This window comes from Equus przewalskii, chromosome 7 (genome assembly GCF_037783145.1).
Source record: "Equus przewalskii isolate Varuska chromosome 7, EquPr2, whole genome shotgun sequence".
In the NCBI taxonomy this organism is placed as follows: domain Eukaryota; kingdom Metazoa; phylum Chordata; class Mammalia; order Perissodactyla; family Equidae; genus Equus; species Equus przewalskii.
In genome coordinates, this window is record NC_091837.1 from 83,551,556 (window position 1) to 83,565,893 (window position 14,338).

The following is a 14,338-nucleotide window of genomic DNA, read 5'->3' on the forward strand; positions in this document are numbered from 1 at the left end:
AGAGGAGAATTTAGAGTCTTAAAAAGAAGAAAAGAAATCAACACTCTTTGAAGAAAGTTGATACTAATGTAAATGTCAACACATGATAGACTTGATCAAAGAGACTGAGACCCTGTTCACTTAGGAGTATTTTCTGTATTCTTTGATTTCAACAGTTGTCAGAGCAATGTTCTCAGAATATGTGTATGTCAAAGACATTTTCCAGTGAGTCCATCATGATATTTTTTTGCTTAGTACAAGTCACAGATAATGTACAATTTTCCTTACTTCTGTCTTTTTCCATGCTGTGTTGTTTCCTAAATTAGTTTCATTGGGATTCCAAGAAAGAGATATTTAAAAAATAGATGAGAGGATTTAATGATTGTATAGGGAAAGTTGGAGAGAGAATTTAAGGACAAAGCTGATGTTTCTAGTATGAGTAATTAGATAAATAATGGTGCCGTTCCTTCAGAATGAGAGCGTGGAGATGATTGACAATGATTTGGAATATGTTATGTTTGAGGTACCTGTAATATCTAGGAAAATAGATCTAGGAGATTATGAATAAGCATTTGTAGCTCAAGGGAGAGGTCTAGAGTACAAACTTAGATTTCAGAATCATAAGCAAATGCATGGCAATTAAAGGGACAATTGAGGACATCCATATATCATATATATAAAGTGAGGGAAAGAATGCTTTACTTAGTTACTTAGTGAAACTGAAAAATTTAAGTTAGCAGGATAGAGAAGCATTCAGAGAAGGCAAATTGTTTTATTCTTCTAGGTTAAGGTATTTTAGGAGTGTTTAAAAATAACTGATCAACAAAGCAAAAAACAAAAATTCATATTCAGATAAATAAAAGGGATTGCATTTATTATCAATAGAAGAGGGAATTGGTGGATCACGGAATCTATGTTAGATAGTAAAGATGAAACATGACCAATGAAGAAATGATTAGAAGCGTTAAGGGCCTGGAGTTCAAAGAAATTCCCATGTCTGGATCTGACCTGTCTCCCATTATTTCATTTGGTCATTTCAAGTCTATTTTGGTTCATTTTACCTGGATATGCTGCCATCACATGTCAAAAACTGAAGTCACCAACTCTTACTCTCTTTCCATGGTTATAGCAGCTGTCCACCTCTACTTAACAAATCACCCCAAAGCCTAGTGCATTAAAACAACATGATTTCCTTAGGTCCTGTGGGTCAGCATTAGATGGGGGCTCAGCAGGGTGATTTTTCTGCTGGTCTTAGGTGGGCTCACACATGTGTCAGTAGTCAGCTACTGGTCAGCTTGGTGGCTCTGCCTGTGTGGAGGTGGCTCTCTGTCTGCTGGGTGGAAATGTGCCTTTCATTATCCAGTAGCTAACCTGGGTTTGTTCCAAGAATGACAAGAACAGAAGCTGCATGGTCTCTTGAAGCTGTTATCCAGAATTGGCACAACCTCACTTCTGCCACATTATATTGATCAAAGTATGACAGGCCAGCCCAGGTTCAAGGAGTGAGGGGGGAAAATATATGAAAAGAGAGGAGCTATAAAATGTTATGCACTCCAGGAAAATAGAAAAAAGATTTTGAGCCCCAGCTCTGCTCCAAAGAAACTAAAAAACCTCAGGTTACACTTACATGAAGTGGCAAAAGTAAGACTGAATCTCAGGTCGGCTGATCTCCACTGTAGTCTTCTCTCCAATGTCAGCATTATTCACAAAGTAACTGTATGCATCAAAATCAGTTAACATTTGCCACTGTTTGATAAAGGTTCCCAGGAAAACATAAACTAAACCATCTGTGGGTCATAATCTGGATTCTGCTTTCCTGAGAATGTATGAGACCCTCCATGGAAGTCTCCGGGTACAATCAGTAGTACATGCTGGGAAATATAGACCTCAGCCAGTAAGGGAATCCATATGAACTGTAGTGGGAACCAGGTTTTAAATGTTGGGCAGGAGTATAGTCATTTGCAAGGCTTATTTTCTATAGTCTGCTTATAAAATCAAAACAGCCTACCTAAATTCGCAGTAGGAGGTTGTGGTTCACAGAATAGTGACCCCCTCCAAAGATGTCAATACTCTAATTCCAGGAACCTGTGAATATTTTACCTTATAAAAGGAACTTGGCTGATGTGATTAAGTTAAGGGGCTTGAGATAGGGAGGTTATTCTGGATTGTCTCATTGAGCTCAGTGTAATCACAAGGGTCCTTATAAGAGGTATGCAGGAAGATTCAGAATCAGAAGAAAGAGATATGGTAGCAGAACCCGAGGCTGAAGTGATGCGCTTTAAAAGATGGAGGAAGGGGCTATGAGCCAACCATGCATGTGGGCTCTGGAAGCTGGAACAGTTCTTCCCTGCAGTGTCCAGAAGGAATGCAGTCCTGCTGATACCTAGATTTAGACTTCTGACCTCCAATGCTGTAAGAGAAAATAGATGTTTTCTAAGCCACTAAGTTCGTGGTAGTTTGTTTACTGCAGCCGTAAGAAATTAATACAGAAGTCAAAATGGAACGTTTCTGTGAGTGGAAAAGCTGATCCAGACAACAGAACATAAGAGAAGCCCAGACATGCATTAGCTGGGTCTGGATAGAGTCTAGGTAGGCTGATCTCGGCATTCTGTGCACAAGTCAAAGTAAGATATGATGGCAGTGGACATTTTGGTGATAAGAGCCCTCAGTTTCTCTCTCTTGCATCTCACCACTCCAACATGGACTGCCTGTTTTTTACATCAGTTTTATAGGACTTATCCCACTTCTTCCTTTGTCATCACCTGGGATTAACTACTACTCTTTTTCTTTTAGGTTGTCTGATTCATACTTCCAGTTCATTCTGATTTTTTTCTTAGTCTATGGGAACAAAGACACTGGAGTCACACTGTCCTTGTGGTTGTGAGCAAGAAATGCAACCTCTCCTTGACTCGGTTTCCAGATTTGTCAAAAGGATCTGTTAAAAGCTATATTATGTGATAGGATGTTGTGAGAATCAATGAGTGTGAGCAGTTAATAAGTAAATATTGTAAAACTCGTAGAACAGTGGCCTGCACATGGTAAGGACTACATAAAGGTGCACTGTTAATGGAAAATATATTTAGCAGTTTATGGTGCTACCTCTTTGTGGATAAATTCAACTAACAATCGGAAATGTACATGCATTTAGTTGATGGTCTTAGATATTTTAAAAAAATTGTTATAAAATAGAGATATGCTATGATCCCTGCTTAAATTGCCTTTTTTTTTTTTTTTTTTTAATTCTCAGGGCTCGCTATATCTAGGTTAAAATGTTAATTTAAGTACTCATGGAAGTCAGAGGATACCTGTGAAGCTAGATAATGGAAATCATATTTCCTGATATTTATATCTTTATTTTATTCCTAATATCTTACCATAATTTAATATTTTAGGCTTAAACATTCCTGCAATTTTTCATGATATCTTTATCAAGGTCCCAATTTACCTGTAGAGCACCAGATACTTTCTATGTACTGGTAATGGTCTGTTTACAAAATGTGGATATTTGTATCAAGTACCTATGAGCAGCTGTTTTAAAGTATAATTTTTTTAAAGTTAAAATGATGACTCTTATAAAATGGGCATGGAGACACGCAGTAACCTTTTTTTGCTTTTTGCTTCTTCTAAATTTGCTTACACTTACTTTGCTATTTTTCAAATGATATATTTGTCCTTAGGTTTTTTTTTCTTTCTTCATTCAGTAATCAGTAAATCTCTATTATATCCAAGACAGCTGTTACCTACGGGACAGATGTAAGATTAATAAATTTGGCTTCTATCATAAATCTCAAAGTCTAGCACAGTGAGACAGATCTGAAAGGGTCAGTCTCCAGCAGAAGACACCCACAGAGCTGACATGGCCTCTAGGCCGCTCTCCCCCTTAACCCGTAAACCTCTATGAGGGCATCAACATGGTGCATTCAAATATAGAATCATAGATATAACAATTTGGAACATATCTTTCCCTTCTTCTTTATAAAAAATAACTTGCCCATATCTGGATATACATTTCATGAGTCAAAATAATTCATAACAAATAAAAGCTTCATAAAACTACTAAAATCCCTTGCAACTGTCAAAGCAAAAATTACACTGGACAAAGTTAAATAGGAAGACAGACTTGAAGGATATTGCACTAGGGGAAGGAAGCCAGAATCCAGTTGAAACTCAGCTCAGATCAAACAAAGGGCTGGAGAATTATTGAAGAGCTGGAGTGTGTGTGTCAGGGGGAATCATAGTTCATCTGTGTTTGCTAATTGGCTTTACCCAAAGGAAAAGTAAATTTTCATGTATCTTCATGACAGGAGGTAGTTTTACAACTCGGAGCAAGGCTCCTGCTGAAGGTTGGCTGCCACCCTCCACAGCGCTAGCACTAGAGGTTCTGTCTTCCTTGATGATGACATTTCAAAGAGATGGCTCCTTTTCCTGGAGAAAGACATTCCTGGGCTATAAAAATGGCAAGAGGCTTTTGAAAAGATTTACATCTCGAAAGGACTGAGAATGGGTTTACAGTAAAAGTTTTCTAAAGTAAATTCTCTATGAAAGGGGGGTCAGAGGCCTATGGTTGGGAAGAATCCTGTCTAAATTTGGTCAAGCTGAGGGGAACCTTAAGGCCTCCTTGGTCACAACCCAGGGAAGGAAGAAAGTAAAGGCGGCAGTGCATAATTAAGAAGGTGTGTTCTGCTTTTGGAAAGTATCTGGGGAATAATTTTAGAATCTTTTATCTTTGTATATAAATCTACAAAATTATTCTTGCTGAGCTATCCGTTTCAAGGTTACAGATTGCTTTTAAAGTTCTTGTTAGTAGATTTATTTAGAGTAGAATAATCATAAAGAGAAAGTTATGATCGAGAGTTATGTTACTTAGGAAAAAAGATTGTATTGATTTGATCAAGAAGCAGGGAGGATATTGAAAGCAACAGAACGTGCTTTGGTCCATAAAACAGCCGGAATCTCCGGAGAAAGAAATGTTTTTAAAGATGATGAACAGTCTTAGTGCTTTGGTACAAAATCAACATTAGACATAAGACACTAAATATATAGACACGTACATGTGCATACACGTGCACGCATGCACACACACACACTAACCAGCTCTGATGGCACCTTGCTGTGGTTAGAAGAACAGAATGAAGAATTTCCAGAGGGATTCAAGTTGGATCAATTCCTGAAATATCAACAACAGCATTGGCCAAAAGTGTAAGATCTAAAGGAGGTCACTGAGCGTAATGAGAGCATATTTGGCTGCAGACCAGGAGCCAAGCTATAAGGAGAAAGAAAAATGTAGTGCAATGATTTTGTTAAAGAAATTCAGGATTATATTTTAACTTAAGTTTTCCCATTGAAAAAGCTAAAAATGGCAGGGGAAACTCTTGAGACCACGCTGTTTGTGATAGTTACTTTTTTTAATTCAAGAGACAAATATTAACTGACTTTACCAAAGACATATGCCTAGGTGTCATCAGGGAAGCATAGAGGAGAAGACATAGTCTTTACTTTCCATCTGATTTGCTCATAATCTAGCAGAAATAATAGTAGCATAGTAACACAGCAAATATTTACACAGTACAGCGATTACTCTGTCAGTCACTGTTCTAGGTGCTTTAAATGTATAAATAATTTACAGCAACCTGTGAGGTTGGTGAGATAGGCAAGGACCTAAGTCTGATAATGTCATCCAGTAGTGGGCCCTAATTGCTCCTGGAGCCTGATGAATCCCTGCTTGTTACAGCAGAAGGGAATGGGTGGTAGATGGGTGTGGCCTTGAGTTCACATGGTGTGTCTGCCCCATAGGACACATGTAATTTTGAACTTTCACTGGAACTCTTTGCTATTTAGTTGTTGCATCAGTTAATATGCATGTTAAAGATGTGTGTAAAACTCCTTATTCGTAGTTAGCTCTCAATATAAAGAAGTTGTTTTATTAGTTAGGTAAGGGGTGATGGGAACACGCATAAAGAAGGTGGTGTTTGTCTTGGAAAGATTTCAACCAGAGAAACGGCAGACAAAATTATGAGAAAGAAAGCAGGTGATGTGCACTGGGAGATACAAAGTGTGCTGTTTATAGTGAACAGTTCATTTTAATTCTAGTAAAAGGGGTGAGAGGAAGAGGGCTGAGCATCTAGTCTGGAAAGATAGGCTTATTATTTTGGGCTCCTTCGATCAGGGATTATCAAACGACTGCCTGCCTGGTTTTGTACAGCTCAGGAGCTAAGGATGGTTTTACGATTTTAAATGATTGAAAAAAATCGAAAGAAGAATGTTGTATGATACGTGAAAGTTATATAGAATTCAAATTTCAGTGCCTGTAAGTGAGGTGTTATTGGCACACAGCCACACTAATTCATTTACATGTGGCAGAAAATGCATAGCCAATGAAGCCTGATTATTTACCATCTGGTCCTTACAGGAAAAGGTTGCCGACTCCTGTCTTAGTTATAATGCTTACTTTTTTTAATCCTAGAGTTCATCATCCTTTGGTGGCAATAAATTTAAACAACCTGTTTTATAGTTTGGGAAAGAACATACCAAACAAGCTGCTTCTCTCTTTCAGTGTCTCTGAAACAGATGAAAAAGCAGCTTCTGGAGGTCCAGAATGGCTCCCTGGTATCCCTGGTTTGGGTCTATGTGACTCACTTTAATTCCAGGTTCCCTAACCCGAGAACCCATGAGTGCAGCATGAGTCACCTCTGCCCTCTGTGGGCCCCCAGTGCCATGGCCCTGGGGAAGGATAGAGTGTGTGTCCTTGGAATGTGGGCAAGTGACTCTGCAACCTTCTCCCTCAGCTCTGCCCCTCTGGGACAATAAACTGCCTTCTCTAAAAAAAAAAAATAATAATCTATTAAAAAAGATGCAAGGTGGGTATTATTAATTGATGCGAAAACTAAATAGCAAAGAGTTCCAGTGAAAGTCCAAAATTACATGTGTACCAGGTGGCAGACACACTGTTGCTTGCTATTGTGGGCAACAGTGTGAACAGTGTTTTGGTTAAATTTCCAATGATATATAGTCTCCAGTGAGACAGAGTTTCAAATACTGAATAGAATCTGTTTAGATGTTACTTGTTACTTTTACCTCCTTTTTCTTTCCTTCTCCTTTGTCTTTCCTCAATTGTTATTTTAATTTTTTCCCCAAGTATAACTCTGCTCATTAAATCTAATAGTTGTGGAATGTATTGCTTATATAGAATTCAATAAGAAAGAGAAACAGGAATTAAAATTTTATTGCAAAAGCCTTTTTTTCAATTTGTTTAACAATCCTATCCATCACACTACACCCCTCTTTGAAAACTAGATGTCTGGCTTATTCTGATTTGCTCTGAAAATCATTTTATGTAGCAATTCCTTTTGTCTGTAATCTTGATTCATAGCCTTTGATATAAATTCTTTTATGGCTCTATTTTCATAATAGCTTTTAGGCAACCAATCATCATGCATGGTACTGTGTTTCTTTATGACTCAGTGGCATCCAGATGTCTATACCCCATGTTGTTGCCTCTTAGACACATCTAAAAAAACTAGTTGCTATAAAATAATTGCACTCATTTGTGCAGTAAATTTTAAATTATTCTTTCATAAGTCAGTCAAACTTTTACTTGCATACAGAAATAGTTGGTTTCCTTTTTGGTAAACCTGAATGACTATCTTAAAAGTTGTGGTTTTGAATTGATTTAAAAGGAGATGGTAAACGGTATTTTTTTAACACATTCTATCATACATGGATGTAATATATGAAAATAGGATTTCTCTCACAATTTGTCAGTTTTATAAGAAATATAGGAACAAGCTGAATAGGCTAACTCCAAGCTATTTGTGAGTATGTTTAGAGTTTCTAAGTGCATTTAGGTAAATAAGAATGCTCTATTTTATTCTCAGCAGTACCCATATTAAATATTGGATTTCCTGTATATGCCCAAGAAAATTTTAATGATGAGGTCAGGTTTCTTATAAGAGAATTTACATCACAATTACCTGATGAACCTTTTAAAAATACATAAGCTTGTGCCTCATCTGCTGAATCAAAATCTTGGAAGGAGCAGGCGTGTGTTAGAAAGTTTCCCAGGTGGTTCTGATTCTCACCTTTGGTTGAGAATAGAAATATTTTTAGATATTAGACAAAAAAGGTAACCTCATAAAAACATTAAGGAATTTGTTAATAAAGTGTGGTTTAGGATACTGTCTACCATGTGCCCCAGCATTTTCATATGAAACCTCAGACAAGAATTAAAACTGCATTTTCCCATCGCAAGTCCATGAAATTTTTTGTTGTCAAGAAAAACAAAGACTCTTTCTTTCCCCATCTCCCACTTTGGCCATCAGGATTTTCTGTGGCAAAGGTATAGCTCAATTTTAAGGTTCTTGTGGTTTGGATATCTGCGTTCTAGCTTTTTCTAATTCAACAAGAATTCATTGACCCCTTTCTCCATACCAAATTCATAGCAGGCCCTGAGAACGCTAGTAATGAACAGAACAGTCTGCAGCTTACAATCTACTGGATGAGACAGATGTTAAGCAAATAAACATTTCAGGAAGTACTTCCTGGTTGAGATATTTTAAACTCATTTTAAGTATTTGATTTATATATTTTTCCTTCAGTATTGGCCAGAGATAAGCCATGGAATCTCATTAGTAATATTTATGTGTGGATACACACACATGCATATACAGTATATATTTTTATATTTTATATGTACATGGGCACATGTATATATGTGTGTCATATTTTATATAAATAATATATATATACATGTCATATATATAGCATATACACACATAACGTGTATATATATCCTGTTTTATATTTATATAACTACACTGTTTTATTTATTTTAATCAGCATCACATGCTGTGGGATGGGTTGGAATACAAGCATACCTACATGTGTACACACACACGTGCCCATAATCCTGATGGATGAATTTGGATTACAATTCTCAATATAACATTTTAGCCCATTTTTCTTAATGCTTTTTTGTTAAATACTGACAAGTAAATTATGCTTTATATTTGAAAATATTTCTGTCAATTTCCTTTTAAAATTTTTGTTTTACATCATTAAATGTAAATAATATTTGGGGACAGTTTTTCAGTGGTGACATTGAGATGGAAAGTCACAAAAAGCTGTGACTCTGTGTCCCTTGAAGAAAGAAAAGCATGTTATTGTCACAAACAACTTCAACGTGTTGTGTATATAGTTCTTTTTTTCACAGGTGGTGCTTCTCTAGTACAACATTTAATTGCCTTACAACTTTTTTAAGCTACCATATGGTTTGACTTGGGTCACTCTACAGACTAGAGATTCTGGAATATAACTGTCAACCATCTAATATAAATAAGAGAGATATATTGTATACTGGTGGAGGAATAGCGAAAGGAGAAGCAGTGGGTGCTTCATCAAGAAAAATCGGCTGTGTTTTCAGACTGCACAGCCTTAACATGCCATCTCCGCTGCTGTGGCTGCATTTGGAGCACCTGAAAGCTCAAAATTGTGATAGAGTCCCCCAAATCAATGAAAATGGCCTTTTAAAGGAGAAATTCAGTGGGAAGTTATATCTTTTTTCCTTTTTAATGTGCCCCCCTGGATAGTGCAGTTAAATTACATAGTTGAAGAATATTGTCTGATGTCCCTATTGGAAAAGATTTTTAAGTCTTATCCTCTTTCACATGCTATTCTGAAGACCTGCATTTGCCCCTGCAACGTATGGCAGCAAAGTGGATGAAGTTAGCGCAAAAGCACTTACCGTTGTCTGTGAGCCAGAACAGGACAAGGATTCTGATTGGCATTATTATTTATTATTTTTGAATGCTGATGATGCATTTTCGTAGCTGAGTCCTTTCAATGCTTATTGACATTCATAAATGAAGAGGCTCTGCTTTGCTGACTATTTAATTGGCAATTTGATTTTCCTAATAACTTGCTTTACAGGACCTGGATTTTGAAGCCAAAACAAGTTATACGCTACGGATAGAGGCTGCAAACAAAGATGCTGACCCTCGCTTCCTGAGCTTGGGGCCCTTCAGCGACATGACAACCGTGAAGATCATTGTGGAAGATGTGGACGAGCCCCCTGTGTTTTCCTCCCCCTTGTACCCCATGGAGGTGTCGGAAGCTACCCAGGTTGGGAATATCATTGGCACTGTAGCAGCTCATGACCCAGATGCTTCCAACAGCCCTGTGAGGTAAAAGCTCATCGCGCTCCTTTTCTGCGGCTTTGTAACAATGTGCTTTATTCACAACTCATGTTTCTGCGTTATGATGCTTTTGGTTCATAGCAAACAAAAACTAGTTTTGCATATGTATTGAGCCATAACAGCAGAAGTGAAACAGGGTCAGAACAACTCAACATTTTACTAATTCAGAAATGTGTCATCTGATTATCCAAGGCCATTACTATGGAGCAATATTTTTAGGCATCCATTATTATCCATAAGCCATAGCTGATGTTCCTATTCAACCAATTATTCGGAGCTCTTTCGAAGCAAACTCTGTTCAAAGATGAAGTGATGCATGTCCTACTTGTAGGATAAATGCGTATGTTAGAAAACTAATTTTATAAAGAATTTAATTAGGCATTAATTTTAAAAAATCATGTTTCATGTTGGTCTATTTGGATAGCATATGTTTAGTTTATTATTTTCTCTTATAAAAGATAAAATACTATCTGTGTATAAAAACTATTTAAAAATGTTCTTTCAGTAGTCATGTATCGAGACTAGACACATTGTTATAAACAGCTAACCTCTTTAGGACTAAGAAATGATGATATGTAAACATTTAAAAATATCACCACATTTCACTTCATACTTTTTACCTAAAATTTACATTCTGAGGCCTATGTATATATTTTGGTTTATGCATGTGTCCGTGTGCATATAATAAATTTTCTTCTTAAATGAATATTATATGTGGAAGATTCTTGAAGTTACATTTTATTATATGTCTTAATTCGAGTTTCTAACGAAGACTTTTCAGTGTGACAGTTTGGATTTTGATTGCAAAGTACAAAACTCAATGAATGTTTTATATTCAGATATGTTCAGCTTATAAGCTAACCATAGCCTTTTAGATTTAACTCATATTTAACAACGCTAAGTGTTTTTGAGCTAACTTCTGAGCTAAGTCTGGACATTAACTACAAAGTGTCACGAAAAAGATCTATAATTTAGACAATGATTCTTAATTAAGAACAGCTCATCATCTTTTTCCTCCATAAAATAATAAGCTGATTTTGGCCTGTATATATAATTACCACTCTCCTTTTCTTCTCTTTTGCCTGACATTAATATCATAGCCTAGTAAAGAGTTGGTGTAGAATAATTGCTATTTTAAAAATGAAGTCATGCTCATTGTTTTTCTACCTATACAACAAATACACGCTAAATGGATGGCTGTATTATTTTTAATGCAGTGATCATAAACCATTCCTAAGAATATACTCTCCTGTGCCCTAGAATATTTGCGAGTCACAGGTGTACCAGATAGAATCAGCCTTCCCCTCCTCCCTGTCATAGCCCAGCCTTCATTTTCAAAACAGCTCCCTGACTTCAGCTCAGCTCCGTTCACGAAGTCTTAGTGACTTGGACAAACTTCACTTTGGGTTTTGTTATTGCATCACATCTCGTGGTGACACAATCAAGTCTTCTTTCCCCATGAACAGTCAACCACAGTACCACTGCAGGTGCATAGATCAGCTATTCAGGGTAGTCTGACTTCTGCTTAAGTCGTTTAATTTAATGGGGAGAAAGAGAGAATGCGTTTGTGAAGTTGGGAACGTGGAAAAAGAAAGAGACACACTAATGCATAGCACAGTTCAGTACTTCAGTGAGTGAGAGGATTTAAGAAAATTTTGATTTATTGCACTGATATATTTGTCTTGTTTTTTATTTTTCCCTCACCCATTTCCTTGTGTATCATCCTGTTAAAACCTTTCAGAGTAAATATTTCACTTTTCATAATATTTTATTTGAAAATAAAAGCAATATTACACAATAATTTGGGGAACAAGAAGGAAGAGGAGGCCCAAGTGGGTAGTAGCTTGAGTTCAAGATGAAGTGAGCTCATGTACACTTTGTTCTTCTCTTTTCCCATGTGGAAACTGGAAGCCAAAGGTGGAAATTAGGCGATACTTGAGATTACTTCGGTAGAAAAAAAAGAAGAGGTTTTCTTAAAAGAAAAAGTGGGTAATTGAGGGTCAGCATGTTTCTGGCTTTTTATTTCTTATGTAGTTGCTTACCATTTCCTGTAAATATTGGCCCTGAATACCACATCAGGCTTTATCTATTGAACTTGGAAGGACAGATTGTGTTCCACTGATTTTGATCATCTTTCTGAATGGTAGAAACTTCACTTCTGTGTTTCTCATCAATAAGATGGTAAAAACTGTGAGAGCAGCCTAGAGTCTAGAGGACTATTCTTTCCTCACGTCAGCATTGGTAGACTGATCAATAAATCAACATACATTTATTAAGAACCTGCTCTGTGCACGACACTGGGGAAAATACTGACAGGAAAAACAAAGATGAATAAAACATTCCCTCTGACCTCAAGGAACTTACAATCTGGTTGAAGAAATAAGATCTCATAAAAGTTAACTAATATGAGAGGGAAAAATGCCAGAGCTGTAACATGACAAATTGCGAGATCAGTAGTAATCTCTCAGAGTTCGTGGACATGAGGCTCCATTTGAAGGGTGATAGCATAAGCTGGGCTTTGAGGGATGGCAGGATCCAGACAAGCCAAGAAAACAGTATGCAAAGCCTGTTTATGTTTTATTTACTTATATCCGAAGAGTCTAGTGCTATATTATGAAATCAGCAAATTTATTTCTGTAGGCAGCACAGCAAGCCCAAAGTCCTTAGGCTAAAAATAGCCAATGAATTGAAACATGGTATTATTACAAATAAGATCAGATGTGAAGAGGGGTGATAAAAAGTAATAGGGATCATTTTAAAAATTTCTAACAATTTAAGTGCAGAACTATATTTGTACTTATGTTCAAGGATACTAGGATAATAATATTTACCTGCAGTCTCTTTTGGCATTCCTGGTATTGTATGTCCTCAGATAAAAGGTGATAAAATAGTATCAGATATGACATTATGTAGTGTGACTAGTATGAACACATTTGGGGTGTTTACTAATTCACTGTGTATTGTTAAGTAGCTTGTCTGCATGCAAATATTTGTACATATTACTTTATTTGTGAGTTCTCAAAGAATTAAAGGAAAAGTTGAATAGCCTGTCTTCAGAAGAGAGGATTAAGGTTTCTCTATAAATCTGGGCAGCAAGAAAGAGCAGACAGTCTTTTCAGGAAGCAGCAGGGGGTTGAACCAGTGCCAACTCTTTTCTTTTCTGTGGCCCTCTGTGTGCGGTTCACATTTCTTGGAAAGTGTTTTGGCCTCCCTTAGGACATGTGTCACCTTTTACTAGGGAAGTCTTGGGCATCTTGATTGTGAGTACCATCAAGATTTCAGGAGATTGGGAAAGCTTCAATCCTCAAAGGAAAATTGAGTTGCCATTATCAGAAGAACGGGATGAGGATGCAAACAGTGGCATCACTAAGTACTGGATGCAATAGTTTATTTTGAAGTGATTTATTTCTCATTGAAGCCCTATAAAGCAAGTATTAACATTGCTTTGTTATAGATAAACATGCCCCATTAGACAGTTAGAAAACCTAGTTCCATGATTTTAGCAAAGTCTGTCTCAAAAGCTGTGCACTCCTTGCAGCAATACACACACACACATGCACAAATTTCTTAAGAGATTACGATTTCAACTCAAGGGATTCAGCTATTTCTATTGATCAGATTTGTCCATGCTTATTTAGTACATTATCTTTTACCATCTGGGGAGTCGTGATGATACATTTGTGTTAATCTAGCCCACTCTATTTGTGAACAGTGACATGCATATCAGTAGCCAGGTGATAAGAATGCTACTTGTGAACGTGAAGAAGAGCATTTTAATTGATCCCTATTGTTTATTGAACAGCAGCAATGATAATAACAGGCATTTATGAGGGATTCAGTTGTAGCAGATGTGCAGAACATTGAGGATATACAGATGTGCAAGACATGGTCCCAACACCCTTGTTATCTAGCTGTAGAAGAGATCTTACATGAAAATATAGAAAAATCCATTGTTAAATCTGGAAATGAGAAATCCTCTTGTAAAACTTTCTCAGTTAGCAGGTAAAGAAAGAGAAGAGTACAAATGGCAAATGAAAAGCCCAAATTAGTACAATAGGTTTGTGGCTATAAATGTTGTCCCTGGATTCCCAGTCAGTGGTTTGTATAGATCATACCTACTGCAGGCTTTCTTAGAAAGGCATGATTTCTGATGTAACTGGAAAGGCTTG

The 14,338-nt window shown here is 36.8% G+C and overlaps 1 protein-coding gene and 1 long non-coding RNA gene across 6 annotated transcripts in view; one reads left to right on the top strand and one right to left on the bottom strand.

Moving 5' to 3' along the window:
• The window catches only part of CDH7 (cadherin 7), a 126,123-nt gene that overhangs the window by 80,069 nt on the left and 31,716 nt on the right, over positions 1 to 14,338 (top strand). For all 4 annotated transcript variants that reach the window (XM_070627837.1, XM_070627840.1, XM_070627838.1 and 1 more), the window contains one exon: positions 9,904 to 10,157. In XM_070627837.1, the coding sequence (XP_070483938.1) occupies positions 9,904 to 10,157 (254 nt within the window). The remainder of the gene's footprint in view (positions 1 to 9,903; positions 10,158 to 14,338) is intronic.
• LOC103548876 (uncharacterized) overlaps positions 11,925 to 14,338 on the bottom strand; it is a 125,824-nt gene continuing 123,410 nt past the window's right edge. Inside the window, exon 4 of one of the 2 annotated variants that reach the window (XR_011542088.1) lies at positions 11,925 to 12,073. This is a non-coding gene — a long non-coding RNA (uncharacterized lncRNA). The remainder of the gene's footprint in view (positions 12,074 to 14,338) is intronic. The other variant, XR_011542087.1, reaches the window with a different exon arrangement.